At 37.8% G+C, this 23,266-nt stretch overlaps 1 protein-coding gene across 5 annotated transcripts in view; it reads right to left on the reverse strand.

Moving 5' to 3' along the window:
* The window catches only part of LOC136863192 (diacylglycerol lipase-beta), a 575,063-nt gene that overhangs the window by 104,488 nt on the left and 447,309 nt on the right, over positions 1-23,266 (reverse strand). For 4 of the 5 annotated variants that reach the window (XM_067139553.2, XM_067139549.2, XM_067139550.2 and 1 more), the window contains 3 exons: positions 21,361-21,576; positions 15,158-15,307; positions 8,922-9,090 (listed from right to left, as the gene is read on the reverse strand). In XM_067139553.2, coding sequence (XP_066995654.2) covers positions 8,922-9,090; positions 15,158-15,307; positions 21,361-21,576 — 535 coding nt within the window. The remainder of the gene's footprint in view (positions 1-8,921; positions 9,091-15,157; positions 15,308-21,360; positions 21,577-23,266) is intronic. The other variant, XM_067139552.2, reaches the window with a different exon arrangement.

Raw genomic sequence — 23,266 nt, forward strand, 5'->3', positions numbered from 1 at the left:
CATACCACCAACTGTTGCATCCTTGTATTTGTCCCTTGTAGCAATATGCCTAGTACCGAAGCCAGTACTTGACCAGAAAACCCGAGAGCCTTTGAGCATATTGTGAAATATTGTTTTGACAGTGGTGACATAGAATGTTCCACTTGCCATTACCCTTGCTTCATTTGATGTAGTAGGTGTAGAACCGCTTTGCCTTTTCAACATTTCTACCATGAGCATCATTGTTTAAGAAACTATAAAGAGTAACTTGCTTTCGTGTGTAATATCCACTTAAACTGATTAACTTTTATCTTCACCAAAGAATATTATTCTATTGCGTTTATTAACCCACAATCAATGAAGGAATTAAATTATTTCTCTTAATGCCACTACATCACTTTCGCGATGTGCTACGCAATTACTAACGGAATAAAGAGGAAGATCAGTGGGGCGGTCCCTCAACGAGTGAACGCAGCAGTCCTACATAGCCAAGCGCACCAATTCAAACATGCTAACTTTAATGCTTTCTGTAGGTTGCACAAGTTAATTTCTGAAAGAAATGTTTTGAACGTTGTGTTATTTTTTGCTCATTTAATGTGTGTAAAAAATGTATGTAATATCAGTCTTTATAGGATTTATTATTATAGGATTATTGTGATATCCGTGATTCCCTAGTGTGTGCCCTTCCATTATAAGGTAAATAAATATCACTGCTTCTTTCAGTTTACAGTTAATAAAATCTGTAATGTAGCCCTTCTTATAGTTCTACTGGTATAGTGGTGGTGGTACACAGTTATAACTACAGGCTTAAATGTACAAATTATGCCACAAAATTCTTGATAGTTACCAATATTCTCAAATGTTTCAGCTTTTGAACATTAATTAATTAATTAATTCATTCATTCTTTACCTACTTATATAAAATTACAGAACACATAGATTACAGTTGATCATTTAACCTAGAATGAACAGAAAACCATAAACCAATTTCCAACTGAACCCAAGAATCCTAAATTTTGTTTAGGGTTCCACCATTGTTATGGATCAGAGTTCTCTCATGAAAATAAAAATAAAAAAATAAAAAACCTCAATCTACTTTATTTCTCAGAGACCTTGAGACATGGTGAAGTGAGTGAGAGGGACTGGGGAAGAGGGATAAAGGGATACATACTCCCATAAGGCATAATATGTATGAGTTAGTTTCATTTGAATATATCCGGTACCAAGTGCAAATAATGTGTACACAAAAATGTGTTTTAGTTTTTGTTAACATTAGAAGGACCATACCTGTCATTCTGACCAGTGATTTTTTTCATTCAATTTTCTATGCTTGCAAGTCCAATAATATTTAGTATTATGTCTAAAGAGGCCACTAGTATACCAAATTATGACATTATAAACAGCTACCATCTTGAATTTCTCATTTCAGAAATAAAAATGATATACTTTTCGTATCCACTTCTTGGGTAGCTGACCCCCACACCTAGTAGCAAGAATTTCTGAGTAATTTGACTTGAGATGGCTATGTAAGGATATATCTCCTGCTGTCCTGCTTGAACTGATCTCACTCATCATTTTCATCATCGCCTGACTCATGTGATTGGTTTAGATGGGATGCAAAAGGGATATAATCAACTTCATCTACATCAGTCATTTCATTACAGTCAATATCTTCACCTTCAGTCTCTATGTCTGACACAGACAGTAAAAAATGTGACAATTCGTTATATGATTGAAAACGTTTACATGCCATGGTAATGTTAATGCTGAATTACATGGAACAACAGATTATGGTTTTTATACCTAGCTTGACTATGGTATACATTTCCACACACAACAAAGTAAAAAACAAAAGGAGGCATCTGCGATATGAAAATAATAATACAGGTGACATGAAGCACACATTATTGCATGCGGCATGACTTAATATTGTTGCGTTCTCCTGGTTTGCATATGGTGAAGTTTTGAGACATTTTACTCTCAAAATATGCACTGGTCATTATGACTGGCAGCGATCCTTCATTGCAATAACCTTAATAAATCTATTGGAATTGATCAGATTTCTGGGGATATACTAAAGACAATGGGTTGGGATATAGTACCATATCTGAAGTACTTATTTGATTATTGTTTGGTCGGAGGAGCTATACCAGATGAATGGAGAGTTGCTATAGTAGCCCCTGTGTATAAAGGAAAGGGTGATAGACATAAAGCTGAAAATTACAGGCCAGTAAGTTTGACATGCATTGTATGTAAGCTTTGGGAAGGCATTCTTTCTGATTATATTAGACATGTTTGTGAAATTAATAACTGGTTCGATAGAAGGCAATTCGGTTTTAGGAAAGATTATTCCACTGAAGCTCAACTTGTAGGATTCCAGCAAGATATAGCAGATATCTTGGATTCTGGAGGTCAAATGGACTGTATCACGATTGACCTGTCTAAAGCATTTGATAGGGTGGATCATGGGAGACTACTGGCAAAAATGAGTGCAATTGGACTAGACAAAAGAGTGACTGAATGGGTTGCTATATTTCTAGAAAATAGATCTCAGAGAGTTAGAGTGGGTGAAGTTTTGTCTGACCCTGTAATAGTTGAGAGGGGAGTTCCTCAGGGCAGTGTTATCGGACCTTTATGTTTTCTTATATATATAAATGATATGAGTAAAGGAGTGGAATCGGAGGTAAGGCTTTTTGCGGATGATGTTATTCTCTATAGAGTGATAAATAAGTTACAAGATTGTGAGCAACTGCAACGTGACCTCGAAAATGTTGTGAGATGGACAGCAGGCAATGGTATGTTGATAAACGGGGATAAAAGTCAGGTTGTGAGTTTCACAAATAGGAAAAGTCCTCTCAGTTTTAATTACTGCGTTGATGGGGTGAAAGTTCCTTTTGGGGATCATTGTAAGTATCTAGGTGTTAATATAAGGAAAGATCTTCATTGGGGTAATCACATAAATGGGATTGTAAATAAGGGGTACCGATCTCTGCACATGGTTATGAGGGTGATTAGGGGTTGTAGTAAGGATGTAAAGGAGAGGGCATATAAGTCTCTGGTAAGACGCCAACTAGAGTATGGTTCCAGTGTATGGGACTCTCACCAGGATTACCTGATTCAAGAACTGGAAAAAATCCAATGAAAAGCAGCTCGATTTGTTCTGAGTGATTTCCGACAAAAGAGTAGCGTTACAAAAATGTTGCAATGTTTGGGTTGGGAAGAACTGAGAGAAATAAGAAGAGCTGCTCGACTAAGTGGTATGTTCCGAGCTGTCAGCGGAGAGATGGCGTGGAATGACATTAGTAGACGAATAAGTTTGAATGGCGTTTATAAAAGTAGGAAAGATCACAATATGAAAATAAAGTTGGAATTCAAGAGGACAAACTGGGGCAAATATTCATTTATAGGAAGGGGAGTTCGGGATTGGAATAACTTACCAAGGGAGATGTTCAATAAATTTCCAGTCTCTTTGAAATCATTTAGGAAAAGGCTAGGAAAGCAACAGATAGGGAATCTGCCACCTGGGCGACTGCCCTAAATGCAGATCAGTATTGATTGATTGATTGATCATATACATGATATACCTTTGATTTTTGAGGGAACGCTCATTGCTGTAGTTCAGAAATAAGAGATATTATTACTGTCATTATTGTTATCATTATTATTATTTCATTTGTATATTTATTGTTAATATTTTAAGCTGGAAGGTGATACGAGTAAATTTGTTTTGTACAAGAGGATGGGAAAACAGTGCTATTTACAATTCGGAAAGTTTCCGCGAGTCATGTGGAATAGCCCAGAGTCCGATGACGTGTCCTTGTTGTTATTGTCTTATGACCTGGAAGAGGTTCAGGGCATAGTCTTAGTATGGCAAGAGGATCTTCCATTCATTATTGGATGTCCAGGATCAGTCTAAATGTACCATGTGAGAGTAGGCGGAAAATGAGGTCTATTTTGGTATGTGAGAAAACAACGGAGGTGATTTGCGTTAAAACTTTTGTGGAACATGGTTTATGTGAAATTTTGTGGAATGTGATGTGTGGTACTGACCTACAAACTGTGAAGTGCTTAGACACTTGGCGTTATATCACTTGTGGTGGCTTGGTGTCTTATATGTTGGTGAGAGCTATGGGGTACTGTATTTCAGACTTTCCATAATTTATGGTCTGGAAGAAAAAGCGTGTGTTGCTCAAGTGAAAGTATCTATAAACTAAGTGTTAGAATAAGTGAACACAGAGTTATAAAGGTACAGTATTGATGCGAAATAGCAAGTGCCAATAATCAGAATATCCGAGGTGTGTTGATACACAGAGACAGTGAAGGGTATTTATCTATATATACCCTATTTACTTGCATATTAGACCCCTTTTTTTCCCACTTTTACAGCCAAAAATAGTAAAGGGGGGTCCAATATGCGATAATCTCAAAATTTTGTGCAGCGAACACATGACTTCTAGGCTATAAAGAGCTATAAATTGTACGTGTAACCATTCTAAACTATTATTTAACAAAGAATGTTGCCATGTTAGAATGTATTTAAGTTATACTGGCTATTTTCGTTGGAAGGCAGTATTTCTAAACGTAAAAAGATAATAAATGGTGAACAAGACCTTTAGGCCTACGGTACATATTAGAGTCCGTTTTAGTTTCTCATATCACTTCATTCGTTACATCTCATTAATGAGGTTGACATCAGGAAGGGCATACTGCCATAAAAACTCTCTATGAAGATTCGTCTCACTTCATACTCGCCCCCGTAGAAAAAGGGATAAGGATATTGTGTTATCATATAATTAAATATTGATACAAAAGGACTTAATGGCCAGTCATTTGTCTCTGTCAATTCAGCAGTAGGCCTACCACACAATAAACCTGATCACTGCTTTCATTTGAATTATCGTCGTGCACCACCAACTTTCCTGCCCTGCTACCGGCGTGTCGGCAATTCAAGTGACGTCATCTTCACTGCCATCTCGTCAGTCGCGTCAGCCATGCTTCATTCTCTTTAAGCAATACACTGCAATCGAGAGCATTTATGAGGTCCCGTCTTTTTGAACATTTTAAAAATAATTTCGTTCCCGACGATAGAGTCTGAACAGTGCGAGTCTATTCCCAAATGGTTTCTAGAGATGGTCTCTGATATTCCCAGTTGGTGTATATGTAGCAGAAGCCATTCCTTCCGAATAAATCCGTGCTGTAGAAGACATGCCGGCATGCCAAACCATTAGCTGATAACTAGCGTATGTTACGAGTTGTACTTCCGAATGCAATACATACCGTAGTAACTGGAAACATTCTTTTGATAACTGCGGCTGTTGATACACAGACCCTTATTTTTAAGTAGCCCACATTTCATGCTTGTTCTCTACATTTATCACATCACGATTTACATAAACAGCTGCCTATGAGATAAGACGGACCATAATGTTTAGGTTAGGTATATTATCACCCTGATGGTGCCAAAGTTCCTTGACAGAAAGAATAAAAATAAATAACAGGAAAATATACCACATTTATGGATATCTACAGGTGTGGCAGTAATGCGTTTTATTATCATAATGTTTAATTTTGTACATTCGTTGTCTCTTTTTTTTATTAACGCATACCCTAGTATGTTTTGTTTGACGTCTCCGAAAATCATTTAAATTACATGGGGACATAAAATTATTATTATTATTTGTTAGGTACGTTGGCGAGTAAAACAGTCGTTTTAATTGGATAGCATTTATCACGTTTTAAACTTACTTCTCTCTAAATATATACCTATATTGGCCCAAGTTACGAGATATTAAACAACCACTTTCTTAATGATCTCGCCTGCTGTATAAATGGCAACAGCCGCAAATATTTCTCAACTAAAGTAAACTCATTTTCTCATCCCGAGGTGGTACAGCTCTTTATAAACATGCCCCCAGTGGAGGGGAGTTACATGTACCGCTTTTACCGCATATCAACCTTCCTGCCATTCGTAAATTTCTGGCAGTATGGTACCAGGAATTGAAGTCAGACTCCCGAGAACAGCAACTAATTGTGCTAACCATTACACTGGTGGACATTATTAACTACAAAACACAGATGTACCGCATGGATTCGACGTGTTTTCATTGCATAGGTCTACGGACGAAACTATTCACAAATTTGTGCGATGTCATCAGAGCTGCAATAAGACTTGTACCCGCTTCGAAGTGGAATCATCGTTCTTCTCTAACAAATTACGTTGGGGGCTCTTATATGCAAGATTTATTTTTTTCATTTTCTTCATCTCAAAAAGCCAGGGGGAGGTGGTCTGATACGCAAGGGGGTCTAATACATGAGTAAATACGGTATATGCTTTGTAATTAATGTTCATCGGTAGCTTAGTCCTCTCTTTTCATTTCCCACTGTTTTTGTTGTTGTTGGATAATTGTGTAAATATGGAGTATTCAGCAGTATTTTGTGAGTGTATTTTATGTATATTTTGGTGTGTTGATGAGGTGCTCATGCATGGATATTATTCAGAATATACGAAGGTCATGCAGAAAGTGGTACCCATTTGCACAATAAAGATACAGGAGTAAATATTAATAAATATACACATTTTTATTGGAAAGAGCATACTTTACACTACTTCTCCACATAATCTCCAAGCAAATTTAGGCATTTTTCATAACGTGTGACGAGTTTTTGTATTCCAGTGTCATGGTCCTCTGCCGCCAGCATATTGAGATACGTAGTCACGGCTCTAAGTTCTTCATTGCTGTCAAATCTTTTTCCCACCAGAAAGTCTTTAAGCTTCGTAAAGAGATGAAAATCCGAAGGGGCCAAGTCCGGGCTATACGGGGGATGGTCGAAGGTTTCCCACTCGAATTGCTGCAAAAGTTGTTGTGTTATCGCAGCTGCATGAGGCCTGGCATTGTCATGAAGGAGAATGACGCCTGTAGACAATGGACCTCGCCGTCGATTTTGTATTGCCTGCCCTAATTTCTTTAATGTTTCACAATACGCATTAGCATTAATTGTGTCTCCATGGGCCATAAAATCAATGAGCAGTAAACCTCAGCGATCCCAGAAAATGGTTGCCATGAGTTTCCTGGTGGACAGAACTGTCTTGAATTTTTTTGGTTTGGTTGGCGAATGAGCATGTTGCCACTCCATTAACTGTCGTTTACTCTCAGGTGATGCATAACAAACCCATGTTTCGTCCCCAGTAATGATGCGAGTCAGGAAAGTCTCCTTCATCGGAATAACGTCCCAGAAACGTCAGTGCTGCAGCCATACGCTTGGCTTTGTGCTCCTCTGTAAGCATGCGAGGGACCCACCTTGCACAGATTTTTGAATAATGCAGATGATCTTTGACAATTTCATGAACAATTGTTCGAGACACATTAGGAAAATGTTCACAGAGTTCATCAATTGTGACGTGTCGATCGTTCCTCACACATTCGTCTACTGCGCTCAGCAGTTTGTCTGTAATGACAGATGGTCTCCCTGAACGCTCCTCGTCATGTGTATTCCCCCCTCCCCAGGTTGAAGTTGTGACACCAGCACCGAACAGATGACTCATCAATCACATTGTCTCCATACACCTCCGTTAATTGGCGATGAATATCACAAGGTCGAACATTTCGTGCATTAAGAAATTTAATCACGGCCCTCACTTCACAACTGGCGGGGTTCTCAATTTGTTTAAATATTTTAAACGATCACAGACACAACACAGGCAATGCCAGCATCACACAACCTTGCACAGAGCAAGCAGACAAGCCACTGACGTGGCCTGACCTTGCCCAGTGGCTACCCGAGTCATCAGCGCTTCATGCAGCGCTAACAGGTACTACTTTCCGGATGGCCCTCATAGTTAGTTGTTTTAGAATCAGTGGAGTTATTGATGAACCTAGGAGCAGTTCCTACCTATTTAGTCATTTTCAGAAGGTTAGGTAAGGCCTGAAGCAGATGTACCAGTACGCAGCTTTACGTACATGCCCTGTGGGAGAGAATTATCATACTCTATTAAAATTAGAGGGAGCCATTCTGGTGAACTCTGGCACCCATACTATGGACGTTTCGATTAATTATTTTTATTCATTTATTTCAATTACTTTTATTAATTTATTTTATTTTCAGTATTTTATTAAGTTAGAGTTATTTTATTTATTTATTTATTTATTTATTTATTTATTTATTTATTTATGTGTGTTTTATATATATATTACAATGACGCCCAAGCATGAGGCAATCAAGTACTTTATTTATTCATATTTTATTACTTTAATCATATTTCAATTGTCACCAAACAGTGGGGCAATGGTTATTAATTATTAACTTTTATTAGAATACAAATTCATTAAAAGTCATTATTAATCATAAGTGAGTTAAAATAAAATCTGTGTGATTTATGTAGCAATCAAACATTCTTACCATTCAAAATGACCAGTACGGTCTTTCTAGTGTTAAAGATGATGTTATATTTATTTAAACAAATTTTGTATGTGCTCACGAAGAAATTTATTATAGTACCAATGAAACTGCTGAAGACAATGGGCTAGAACAGCCCCCATGCAAATACTATCCTAGCCACTCAGTAGCTCAGTCATGACTGATCGTTCTGTGTGTACCGTATATGTGTTTTTGAAGTCTCTGTGAAAGTAATAAAAACTAGTGTTTAATAGTACATTTTTGTTGGGGGGGGTTTAGTTTTTCAAAACAATCTTGTAAAGTGTAGTTTAATGTTGTGAAATGCAGTGCAGTGCAGGGTGAGGTATTGAATGTTATTTTGAAAGTCAGTAGCATTACACACATACATTTAGGGTCTGTTCATGTTCAGTCTCAAGCTCCCTGGACAGACAAAAGAAGCATGTCTTTCTGATCCCGAAGTATAAGCCCTGTTGAGCTTATTATACAAAGTTATTTTGGGAAATTTTTATTCTTATACAAGTTCCATAAAACCAAGAATCTGTAGTTACCTACAACAGCCACAGCATTTCATTTTAGAACACAATCGGAAGAGCCCAGTGACTGGATATCGATACATAACAAATGGCCAGCCATAAGCCGCAATTGACAGCTTAAGGTAATGCAGTGCTGTTTCAACTGACATCCACTTTGGAGCATCTCGCAATACTTCATTGACATCTGGAAAGGAAATAAGGCCATAATGAAATACTGTGAATTCAAGCAGGACAACTGGCACAGACGGAAACATGTTGAAGCAAGTTAACTCAGAAAGGGGAATGTAACTGTTGTGTATTAAGAGAGTTATTTCACACACACGAAACAAAAATTTATTAAAGAAGAATTGCAATGATACAGTATTGTGAAATACATGCCACTGGCACATTAGACTCAAAGTATAGCTTTTGCTGAAGGAAAAAGTCTTTTCAAAGAATGGACGGTTGTGTTACATAAACAGATTACTACAACACTCGAGAAATTATACAATATTTACACATTGCCGCCTTCATTACTCCTAATTGTTTATACCAGTTTAAAAAAGTTCCCTTTGGTTTAAATCTTGGTTCTCAAATTATGTAACGTTTTGTTGATTCTTTGTTTTCTGATATTAAATGTAAGTATTTATTTCCCTTTATTGACGATATCCTCGTTTATTCTCCTGATCTTCAATCTCATTTATCACATGTTTGTGAAGTTCTTAGCCGTCTTCACGCTGTTGGTTTAACTGTTAACCCTTCGAAGGTACTTATTGCCCAAACACCTATTAAATTTCTTGGACATATTTTGAGTTCTCAGGGTATCGCTGTTGAGCCTGATAAGAGTTTCCGCTATTCACAAAATACCTCCTCCGAAGAATTTAAAACAACTATGTTCCTTTCTCGGTATGGTTGGTTTCCATGCAAAGTATATTCCGGATTTTTCCTTAATTTCCGAACCTTTAAATCTTCTCAAAAGGAAAGGTATCAAATTTCACTGGTCTTCCTCACAACAAGGTGCATTTGCCATGTTGAAATCTAAATTATCTCAGGCTCCTCTTTTACAAATTCCCGACTTTAATGTGACCTTTGAACATTCTACTGATGCCTCTGATGTAGCCATCAGTGCCGTACTGCAACAAACTACCAATGGACAAACTTTACCCATTGCCTATTTTAGCCGCACCTTATCACCAGTTAAGCGTAAATATTCTACCTATGAAAAAGAAGCCCTTGCTCTCATTCCTTCTATTGAGCACTTTGCCGACTATCTTGATCACTGCAAATTCATAGTAAGTACTGATAACCAAGTTCTTTCCTGGTTGCTTCATAACGCCCCCAAGATAGATCACACAGGTCGTTGGTTGCTTCGCTTATCCCGATTCAAATTTTCTCTTGAGTTTATATCTGGTTATCACAATTCCGTTGCCGAGACCTTATCTCGTCTTTTTGAAGATCATCAATCTCATGATTCTGAAATCATCTTCCTGTTAATTCCATTACTCCTTTATCCTCACTTACTAATTTTCCCCTCTTTTTTCAGTCATGTTTGCAATACCAAAAGCTTGATCCATATTGCCAACAACATGTTCATGACCTTTCTTCCCCTGATTATTCTGGTCCTTTTCGCTTGCAAAATCAATTTCTTATCTTTAAACCTACCCCTAAGGCTACTCCTCGTCTTGTCCTTCCCTCTGCTTTACGCTCTGATTTTTCAGTACTTTCATGGTTCCCCTGTCAGAGGACATTTTTGCATGGCCAAGACTTACGCCCGTCTTGCTTCTCAATTTTTTTGGCCTCAAATGTGAAAAGATGTTTTTTCTTGGGTTCATTTATGTGATTTATGTCAGAAACATAAGCCCCTAAATCATCAACCCTATAGTACTTATGCTGCTTTCTCCTGCCACTTATCCTGTTGAAAAATTTTATATTGATATTGTCGGTCCATTTGTTAAATCTTCTAAATCTAACTCATATATTTTAACGTTACTTGATGGCTTTTCTAAATTTCTCATTATTCGACCTTTGCATAATATTTCCTCACAGATCATTATTAATTTGCTATCCAATCAAATTTTTCCCATTACTGGTCTTCCAAAGGTATTTGTTTCTGACAACGCATCTATTTTCACTTCTAAAGTTTTCTACAATTGAAACTATGCGCCGAAAAGGGATCTAACCTACATTTTTTCTGAAAGTGAGGTTTTATCGGAATAAGAATCTGTATGGATATTCCTGCATAGTGGCATAGTCATGTGGAAGAATTCAGAACTTGTTGCTATGCTAGAGGGTCTTGCACAGAAAAGCGATCTAACTCCAGTCCAAGATGGCGTTTTTTGCAATTAACTCATAATAGAGATTTTGGTAGTAAGACCCCTATTCGGCGCATCGCTACAATTTTTGTTTTTCTTATGGCATTAAACAGATTTGTACTTCGCCCTACCATCCACAAGCCAATATTGTTGAATGCTACCACCAGAATTTAAAATCCCTTTTATCTATTTTTCATTCCCATATTTTGTTTTAGCCCTAAATTCTACCATCAATAGTTCCACTTCTTATACTCCTGCTAAGCTCTTTTTAGGGATCGAACTACACACCCCTCTTTCTTTAAGTTGGGATCTACCCTCTTTGTTGGATACCCCCCGTCACCTTCTCACTCAGTCTCAATTGTGACATGCTTTTCAAAACCTCCTCCATGCTAGGGATCTTCATAAAAAACCTTGTAATACTCGGGTCCAAACCCCTACCTTTAAACTTAACGATCTTGTGTTACTTAAAAATCACCCTATCAGTTCCACATCTCTGAATCTCTCTGCCAAACTTTCACCTTGTTGGCTTGGCCCCTTTCGGATTCTTTCCTTTCCCTCTCCCAATACTGCCCAACTGCAAACTACTCACTCTCTCACTGATGTTAAAAAAGCCCATTTTTCACAATTACAACCATTTTCTACTAAATCTTTGACGGCGGTGAAAGACTACATTGATCAGTCTGATTTCTAGTTTTTTTTCTATTTTTTTTTCCTCTTATAACCTTTGCCCAAGCATGCATGACCCCTCTTTTTTTTTCCTATTATGCATGATTTTTTTTCTCTTTTCTTCTCTGCTCACCCAGCCCTGCTCACCCAATTAAAATCCCCTCATGCCTGACTCTCCCATGCCTTGTAATTTCCCCTCATGGGGTTTGTTTTCTTCCCCTTCCATGGGAAAATACTAATTTGTTAATATTATATTTTATTCTTGTGAATATTTCACTTTGAATATTGTAAATATTTACCAAGGCCACTAAAAATTTTGCTAAATCACTTTATATACGATCCGGATCGTTCCTTCCTCTCTCTTCTTTTTCACCTTTGCCTCTCCTTCTCTTTCTTTTTACCCTGCTTTTTTTTCTTTTCTTCTCTCTCCTTGCTGCTTATGTCTGTTGTTTTTGTTTCCGTATCTGGTGTTATCGGCGGCATCTTTCTGCGTGTTCCTGAGATGGCGCCCCTCCGGGACATCATGGGAAAGTCGGCGCATCTTCGACTCCATCTACATCCTCTTTCTTCTAGGCCTCGCTGCAACTCTGTAACCCATTTTTCGGATTCTTCTGGCTGGTGGGAGTATGTTACGAGCTCCCTAATCGTATTCACTACGTTGATGTTTGATCTCACCTTCTGCCTACTTTGCCGGCTTGCTGCTGTGTATATTGCAACTTAACTAATCTTGCACCGTCTGCTCATATGGCCCACCTGCGACTGCTTGCCGCCTCTCCTTCCTGGCCTTCATTCGACTATGTCACGATGTTCTCGCATGTTCTCGGTTCCGCTTCTCTTGCGTATATAAGTCGCCGCTGCCCTGTTACCAGCAGTCAGGCATTCTGTATTAACTTGAGCTGAGGGAGCAGAAACTATTTTGCACGGCTGGTCTGTTGAGATTTTAAAATTTTTCCATCTTCTACGTGACATCTTTATTATCTTCGCAATGCTGGGTGATCAGAATTTCATTATGTTATTCTAGACACTTTAGATTTAATCTTCTACAACGTTGCCCCTCAGGCCTTGTTCGTGTTTCAAACTTAGCCCTTTGCATGGCAGTTCTCACTGCTTATTTGATGAACTTCTATCGTCAAGACTTAGCTACAAAATCTTGTACGTTTTTGTCACAAAGGACTCATAGCTTGGGTGAAAGTTTCAATACTGAATCAAGTGAGAGACTGACAAATATGGAACCTTTACATACGACCTGTGTGCGTGTAATAGAATAACTTTCAATTATTGCAGCCTGATTTTTACCATCTCTCACCCTCATCACTCTTATTTTTTCTCTCCCTTTTTTCTTGTCACTGTTAACATTGCTTATTATTTACTGCCATTTCCTTTCCTGTCCCTTTAATCTTTTCCTTTTCTATAATTTCCGTGATTCTAAATTTGTAAAAGTGGCCTTCGTGTTTCATCTACTATGAATGTTGGTGTTTAGCTATTGTACAATATCCTTCTAAAATCCTTGTAAAATCATTATTTTGATCTCTTCCTAATGTTGATAAAAATGTTCCATTATCAAAGAACTCTAGTCACTATCTCATAAGCATTACCTTTCATGGTTATGTTTTTTGTATATATGTAATTATACCTGGTCTAGTCATGGTCTAATGATCAGTTATTTTTATGGTCTGCTTGGTATTGCCAAAGCAATATTGTAAAATTCTAGTCAAAATCTTAATAAATGCCTTCCTTAATGAGCACCAAAACGTATTTAAAATTCTTTATTTATGGTTTGAAGTAATGATATCACGACAATTTAGTGTTGGTATTTGTGGAAATCCCTGATTGTAAAATACTTTCTTCTTTGGGTGTTATCAATATTTTTTTTGTAATTTTGAGCTTTGTCATTTCAGCTTCCCTAGCTGTCCAAACTCCCCCCCCCCCCTCACCTTTTTTGCACCTGTTTAGTATGTGCTTACTATGTCATATCTACTGGGAAAAATGGGCCAGCGAACTCTGCGCTAATTCTGCTGATATGTTGAGGTTTTGATTTGTGATTATGCTTCGCGCTGTTTTCCTTTCTTTGGTCTGGCACTGGAGCTTGGTAATATTTTGTGTCTACCACGTAACTATTTTGCCTTGTGGCCTCTATTGTACGCATTCTTTGGCCCAGGGTTCCATTTCTGCATCAACGCACAGGCAGATTTATACATAATTTAGCATTCGTACACCATTACCCATATTATTTGTCATCCCCAACTATTGACTGAGTTTGTTCTGTTTAACACACCTAACCTGGATACACTAAATGTATCCCCGTCCCACCATAAACCATCCGTAACAGTACGCAAACTAAACAAAGACTCCCTGAGGGAGAAGTGCTGCATAGCAACTGACTTGCAAAGTCGAAGTGCTCATTCAAAAGCTGAAGACTTGAGAATGTAAAGTTTGGAGAGATGTCAGTGAGACCAGAGATAGAAATCTCATGAACTAGCTTCAGTCCACTTCTTCAGTAAGCTGCTTATACAGAGCATCCTTTGCACTTCTGAAGTAAGGTCTAGCTAGCCGCTGTACGACTGAGCACCTTCTCTCCCGGACCACTCACTTACATAGAGTCTTGAGCGGTGACGTGAAGTGTCAGCTGGTCGCCTGACCAGCTCTGTTGGTGAGAACTGGATACAAGCTGCACTGCGCGCGGGATTAAAATACCGGCACTACAACAGTAACAACTTCCCAGAATTTACACCTGTTAAGTATGTCAAAGTTGGCAGTAACCCTGTCACATAAAACATCATTAAGTATTTAAAAATTGTGTAATTTTGTAATTCACTTGAATAGGGCAGCTCAGAGCTGACAAATGTAGCACGTTAGAAAACATTTCATTTTCTTGTGAAATACTTGTCAGATCTTGAAAATCATCACACTACTTGAATTTGCAATGTCCATAACTCTAACACTTTGAGTAGAAAACAATGTGTTTCCAATTAAAAATACTAAATGTCATTATCTCAGCTGATACTGACACCCTGGAAAAGTACTGCAACTTTGATTACGAACCCCTTGGTAACATTACTGCAAGTGAAATCAGATTTTTGATTCCTTTAATACAGTAGTTTAAGAGTTATTTGAGGTGAATATTTTAGTTGACTCACCCTGCATGTGCTCCTACATGTGCTAAAATGTATTTACAGAAATTTTCAAGAACCTTGTAGAGATCATGTCACAAACAGCTATAGGTACTGTAAAAGTGAAAGCAAGTTTTACACCTTATACAGAAATCTAAGCATCAAATATTTCTCCATAACTTACCACAAGTATATGCAGGATTGTCGTGAGTAGTCAACTGCACACGACGAAGTTCTCTAGTCTCTCGTTTTTGCATTACACGTAACAGTACTAGGGCAGCCATCATGTCTGAAGGAACCAGATCAGTATTGCGGAGCAAAGCACTGAAGAGGCCTGTACAAAGTAAGGTGAAGTTCTGTATGTCAGAGTATATTATTTACTTTATATTTAAATTTTATATTATCTTATTAGGCTAGTTAAAGTCCTTATCTGGAACCAGAGGTCAAAATTATAAAATAAAATGGAAATAAATCATTCAAAATATCAATCAGTAATACATAAAGAAATAATGTAATCCTTGTACTCCGGCACTGATTGCTTTCCATCCTTTACGTTTAACCTCTTTTCTTGCCAATGTCTGGCCAATTTTCTGAATTTCTGGACATTTGCTGGTAGAAGACTAAAAATATCTGCTGGTAAACTGGTGCATTTTATTTACCATCTCCCTACAAATGAATATTTCCCCTAGTTACAGCCCAAGTGACTCATTCTTATCTTACAAACTTAATTATCTCCTTCTGTATATTCCTTCCATTCCTAATTTTGGGACATCCATAGCTGGCAAACTTTTCCTTGCTCAATGGCCATTTAGTTGATAACTGAAAGTTTTTAGTAGTTATACACTATGTATACATACTTAGTGTAATGATTACTCCCTTGGTATAATATTATTATAGAGAATATAGAATGTGAATGTGAAAAAAAAAAGTATCACAGGTATGGCAGGAAACACCCCCACCTCCCCACTCTCACTCTCACTCACTCACTCACTCACTCACTCGACATGAAAACAAATTTCCTAAATCTCTGCTATCTTATTAGTGGCTGAGAAATTATCTCAATTTTGTCTCTGCTCTTCTTAACAACAATATTTTGAGAGGAAGGAATCTCTGAACATGAGCATGTAATTAAAAACAAATGTAGAAATCAGTACCAACTAAAGAAAGGCATTAAAGTAGACATTTCACAGTTGCATTTTCCTATTATTTGCATTTACATTTCAAATAGGTAATAATGGTAACTGTGAAATCAAAAACATGTATACTCATACCTACATTGCATTGCCATTAATGAATGGATGCACCGTGAAAGGAAAGTAGACTGATCCTATATGTCTATATCAAGCGTGTTGTGAACCTATATAAGGCTGTGAGCTCTTGGCAAAAATTATTAGTAGCTACAGCAGTCGAAAAGTGTGTACAGTGATAGTCTAGTGAAGCTGAAAGGCAAATTATTATTGGTACCCATCAATTCGATCAATTCCATTTATGAGATTTTTGGCAAGTTTCAGATACCATGTTCAACAGTAAATGATGTAGTGGTGAAATGGAAATACCAGGTAATTCTATAAAACCCACCTCAACTGGGGAAGCTGAAACAATTAACAGATATCAACTATGCCTTCAAATTGTGAATTCAAATTGACAAGCTTCATTAGAAATCATGACAACAGACTTTCAACTGGCATCTGGAAGTGATAGCACTTCTCATACCAATTGTAAGGAGGTGTTTGCCTTTGGATTCCATGGGTGAGCTGCAGCACATAAAGCAAACATCTCTAAACAATTTGCGCCAGTACCAGACGTGAAAAACACGTTGACTCTGGACTCTAGAACAAGGCAAAGCATTGTGTGGAATGACACTACACGTTGTGATAATCCAATAGACATGAATGGATTTGGCAAAAGCCAGGCGAGTTGTATGTTGCTCCCACTACAAAATCTGGCAGAGAAAATATTATGGTGTGGGACTGTTATTTGTTGTTTGGTCTAGGTCCACTGTAGTTCTTTGAACCATGAATACTAAAGCCTAACAGGCAATATTGGAAAATTCTATGCTACCCATCCTGTGACAACAATTTGGAATTGGCTCTTTTCCTTTTCAACATGAAAATGCATAAAATGAGTGCCATAACTGAGTGGTCTGCTGAAATGGGAGTGAATGAAATTAAATGCCCAGCCCACAGCCCTGGTCTAAACCCAACTGAGTATCTCTGGGATGAGTTACAGTGCCAGTTGACAGCCAGACTAGACTGAACTCAAAACTGCTGCAGAACTGTTTGCCAGGTTGCAGGAGGAATGGAAGAAAATACCTGCAGACTTCTACTGAAAATGAGTAGAATGTCTTCCTAGAAGGGTAGAGGCTGTGATAGCAGTGAAGGTTGGACCTACAGTATATCATACTGACACCATAGCAGCTCCAGTTAAGGCAGTACTTACCAGTGTCCAGTCATTAATGGAAATAGTGTCCTTCAAGAGCATACATCTTAAAACCATGCAAACAATGCACAAAAGCAGACATTATGAAAGACCTAAATTTTAGAAATACAATATAATTTCATGTGGCTATTTCTAGCCAAGTGCAGCCCTTGTAAGGCAGACCCTCCGATGAGGGTGGGCGGCATCTGCCATGTGTAGGTAACTGTGTGTTATTGTGGTGGAGGGTAGTGTTATGTGTGGTGTGTGAGTTGCAGGGATGTTGAGGACAGCACAAACACGCAGCCCCAGGGCCACTGGAATTAACAAATGAAGGTTAAAATCTCCGACCCGACCAGGAATCGAACCCAGGTCCCGCTGAACCGAAGGCCAGTACGCTGACCATTCAGCCAACGAGTCGGACAGAACTACAATGAAAACAGAAAATAAAAATCTATATAAATAAAATTGTAGGGGGTCCGCTGTCTGTAATTTCTTTCGTTTTGCCAATTTTTCAGATATTTATCCGTTTTAGGTCAACTCAAGACCGAATCGGTGGTTTTTACGTTTCGTGTCTGTTTGCTTGTCTGTTTGTCTGTCTGTCTGTTCCACCATCACGTCGAAACGGCTGGATAGATCTCAACCAAACTTCATATTTAGAGTATACTCATCCCGGGGAAGGTTTCGATATGCATATCATTTTAAAATCTTTGAATACACGGGGGTTTTATAGGAAAACCAGAATGGTTTTTCCACCATCACTTTGAAACGGCTGGATAGATCTCAACCAAACTTCATATTTAGAGTACACTCATCCCGGGGTAGGTTTTGATATGCATATTATTTTAAAATCTTTGAACCAGAATGGTTTTCCTCCATTTTCTCTTATACTATTAATTTTCTGTAAACTTAGTTTACCGTATGTGAATCGTATCTTCATTATAAACAACTTTTGTTATGCTCATAATTTACCTTACTCTTCACATGACGGAGAAATTTACAATTTTCCGCTGGTATCATGCTCTGCATTGAGTGACCGACAACGAACCTACAGGTTACCATGGCAACGTCTCTGACTGCATGCCAGCAGGGAAGTAACGTATTGCCATTTTCCTCATCATGCTTTTAAATTCGTGGTCGTTCCTTGGGTAGAAGGCAAGAGAGGCATCAATCGGCCTATCTGCGGGATATTGGCGGAATATCGTTGGAGTTTACAACTGCCCTCGAGTAGATTAAGTAATAACACCATTAGTCATCTCCTTATCTGTTTACCTAAGAATCACTACGCCTAAATTTCCCCTCTGTTACCGCTTTATTATAGCCATAACTCACACCAGCTTAATTTATTGAGGGGCTTTTGATTTTCCAATACGTTCACTTGGCATTTACATGTTTGTCGTTATCCGGCGGTCCTCAGTTATAATCCATTTTCTATTACTTTCAACTTTCTTAACTGTATTATTTTCTTCCTTAATTACGCCGTATGTACGCGAGTGCTACAAACTACTGGATGTATTTCCACCAAGACTCATATTTAGAATACACCTGTCCTTGATAGGTTTTAGGGCAAATATTGTTTCTAAATCCCTGAACTGACTGGGGGTTTATACGAAACCGAAACAGTGATTTTGCACTTCCACAAAATATACACAACCAAACTTAATGGAAATCTACCTACCTTGGTAGAAATTAATTTCTAAACCTTTTTCCTCATGTGCATCATTTCGATACGAGGATTAATAAGGGAGATATCATTAACGGACCGTTTTTCTGTACAAGTCCCATCGGACTTAACTCACGAGCGGGTGCGTGTAAAGCGTATTCCTTACAACTTGAAAACTACTGAAGACATTCGAACCAAAATTTATATTTAGCATCCACCTGTCCAAAGGTAGGTTTTAAACGTAAATAACATTTCATGTTCCGGAATGGACTGGCGGTTTATAGGGAACCGAAATGGTGATTTTACTCTTCCACAATATATACAGAACAAGACCAACCTGACTGGAAATCGACCAAACGTGATGGAATTCCACCTCTAAACCTTTTTTTTCATGTGCATTTTTTCGTCCGGAGGATTAATTAGGGAGATATCATGAATGGTCACTTTTGCAGGTTAAGACCAGCGGACATAGCCCAAAAGGTGTTTTACATGGAGCAGATTCCTTATCTATATAAATCAAATCGTAATGACTGTGTGCCTCTACACTGACTATTTTGGCGAAATTTTCGTACAGCTTTCCGTTTAAGGGGTAATAATGACCATCTCCATAATTTTTGGTTTAGTTTCCTGAAAGTCCTAATTTTTACCCGCCTCGCCCAAAATCCAGATTGCAGCATAATCTGCCAGAAGAAAAAGAAGATAATTGAAATTTGACAAAATTATACGTTTTAGCCTGTAACGAACGGAAAACATACTAGATCATTAAATTTTTCACTTTTTATCCCCGAAGAATATCGAAATATGCAGACAATTTTAATGATGGTGCAGACCTTCGGAAATTCCTATCACCTAACGGATTGCACAATCTCCGTTCAATTTGGAATGATCTACAACCTTGTTCTTATGACTTTTTGTCGTATCTGTATCCCTTTTATGTTTGATTTTTCTCTATTAATCGATGTTAAGTCAATTTGGAATTTTCACATGCATAATTCATACTTTCAATTACTTATTTGAAATACAGAATCATCAAACTCTTCACGAAAATTGACCCTCCTAGTAGCCATATGTGAGCCAAATGCTATGTATGTAGCTGTCACATAATTATCCGAAAAGTAATGTAATGTGAGATAATCTTACAAAACCTTTACCCTGTTCCACGTTTCTAACTCAATCTGACCCAAGAATAGATGACATATCATAGGACCAGCCATGTAGGCCACTAAATCCGGCGTGTCTTATGGTATAATCCTTTGTCGATATGACGTACGTTTAGTAGCAGTTAATCTGTAAATGAAGGTCTTCAATATTGTAAACACGCATATACTTTCGTATGTCGATCTATATATATTCACTGATGTCGATTTGTAGCGATCGAGAAAGGGTGGGTCTGCTATTGTAATCAGTACTCCCCACACCGACTTTGACTGGCAGTAGGAAAGGGTTCCTTCTCCAACTCCTGTGTAACTGTCATTAGGAAGGAAGGCCTACAATTGTAATGAATAGTTCACTTCTCGATTTGACTTGCAGAAGGCAAGTGAGCATGCAGTTTTGTTTAAAACTCCCCTACCCAATTGTGTTTGGCAGTAGGCAAGGGTGCCCGCCATTATAAAGAAATGTCCTCATCTAAAATGTGACTGGCATTAGGCATAGTGGCCTGCTATTTTGATGGAAACTCACCAACTTGGTGTGACTGGCAGTAAGCTGGCTGGCAGTAGGAAAATGGGCCTGGCATTATAATGGTAACTGCACAACTCAATTTCGAGTGATAGTAGGGTAATTGCCTGCCATTATAATAGAAACTCCTCAACTGTAATCTGTCTGGAAGTAGGAAAGGAGGGCTGCCATTTTAACGAAAACTCCCCAAATTGATTCTGTCCGCGTAGTAGGCAATGGGGCCTGCAATTATAATGTAAACTTCCCAACTCGATTGTGAATGGCAGTAGGCAAGTGAGCCTGCCTTTATATCACAAATCCGTAACAAACACTTTACATTGGAAACAACGTACGGGGACCTCCCCATGCTCTTTCTCGGATAACGCTAAGAGACATGCAATTTTAAAACAATCTTATTTAGTGCATGTACACTATTTACTTCGATATTCGAATACAATGTAGAATACCGTAGCGAAGCACGGGTACATTCGCTAGTAATTTTATAAGGCTAAATGGTTATATGGCCTCGCTGATCATCAACAAGAGCAAGTAACAGACAACTATAACATTTATGCCGGTTTATATCCATATATTACAAAGTAGGCAAATCATCCTTCAAGTTATTACATTACTTGCCACAAGTGTCTACTTACTAGCAATATGCTGAAAGGCCTCATGGGCATGTTCATCACGCCGCAACCAACAGAAGATCCAACGGAATCGACGCATCCATAGATTTGTTACCTTACGATGGTGAATCTTCTCTATGTCATCATCTCCTTCAAGGTGTAGAGAACCCAGAGGATCAAATACAAGAGCCAAACCAAAGACTGTAAGAGCAAACTGCACCCAGTTGAAAAGAACTAGCCCTGAAACAATAAAAATACAGAGTTAGCGACTACCAATTCATAATCACAAAATAACTGAAAACAAGATAGTTCCATTATAAAAATGAATTTATTTCTCTAGTTTCTTCTCTCATAACCACCTCATATTTTTCTAACCTCTCTACCTAATGTGTAAATTTGTGAGAACTGCAAGAGACCAGTTGGTCATTTCAAAAATTTGTTCAATATATTGAACTTAAGATATAATTTATTACTATTGCTACTTGTTTAACATCGCACTAACACATCAAATATTTTCAGCTACGGAGGAATGGGAAAGGTAGTGGCCATGGACTTAATTAAGGTACAGTCCCAGCATTTGCCTGATGTGAAAATAGGAAACCAAGGAAAACCATCTTCAGGGCTGCCGACAATGGGATTCAAACCCACTATCTCCCAAATGAAAGCTCACTTAAAATATCAATTGAGTTTCAGTTTCGGGGCAGCAACTGCCAGTATAAGGACTTGTATACAGTGTAAAGTGTTTAATTTTGATACAACTGATTTAAAGAGCTATGGTATTTAATTGTCACTTCACAAACAATAAACCAGTGTTTGCAGTATCATTGTCTAGAAGTCTCTTAGTTAGGTATTACAGCATATTAATTTTGCTATTCAAATGTTTTCTGTATTAGTCTGTGATATTATTCAAGATATTTCAATTGTTTTTAAGCATTATTAGACTTATTTACTTGTAAATTATAAGATGATGTCAGTGCATTATTGTAATTATCATCTTGAACAGTTTGCAGATGTTGATTCCCCAGTAGAGGTTTACAACTGCATGTTTTTGCTGATACCAAACCTCCAGGGAATCTAAAAGGCCTCTCCTAACCTAGAGAAAAATGCCCTAGCAGCCACCCCTACCTGGGATACAGACACTACCTGAAGTGCTGGGTTATTTCCTGCCACTCAGCACTCCATGTTGAGTCACTGACCGCATGGTCTGCTCCATTACCATACCAGGGATAAAACAAACAAACAAACAAACAAACAAACAAACAAACAAACAAACAAACAAACAAACAAACAAACAAACAAACAAACAAACAAACAAACAAACAAACAAACAAACAAACAAACAAACAAACAAACAAACAAACAAACAAACAAACAAACAAACAAACAAACAAACAAACAAACAAACAAACAAACAAACAAACAAACAAACAAACAAACAAACAAACAAACAAACAAACAAACAAACAAACAAACAAACAAATGAATCAATAATTAATTTTAAAGACATTAATTGCCTTAGTTCTAAAGGTAGCAAGGTATGCAGTTTGCATACCTCACTATCATCAGCTGCAGCACTACATGATAATATTGCTACAGTGTTAACATAAGCAATCCGCAAGGATATGATTGCAGTTTATTTTGAGGATGGGTGGCTTTCCACTAATGCAACAGCTTAGTACGTTATACTGTACTTCTAAAGCTGTTGAACAAGAATCATTAGAAGGAATGCTTCCATTTTCCTAATGCTAATACTGTATTATTATTTTAGTGGGCCTACGTTCAGTATTCACTAAATATTGTAATACTCGTAGTCAAAACTAATCCATTTACTAGTATTTTCACAGATATTTCTATCACGTCACGAAGGTTTAACATAAGCAGCAGTTTAAACCTGCAATACACAAAGTTTAACTTTGAACCATGTTTAAAT

This window comes from Anabrus simplex, chromosome 2, assembly GCF_040414725.1.
Source record: "Anabrus simplex isolate iqAnaSimp1 chromosome 2, ASM4041472v1, whole genome shotgun sequence".
NCBI lineage: Eukaryota > Metazoa > Arthropoda > Insecta > Orthoptera > Tettigoniidae > Anabrus > Anabrus simplex.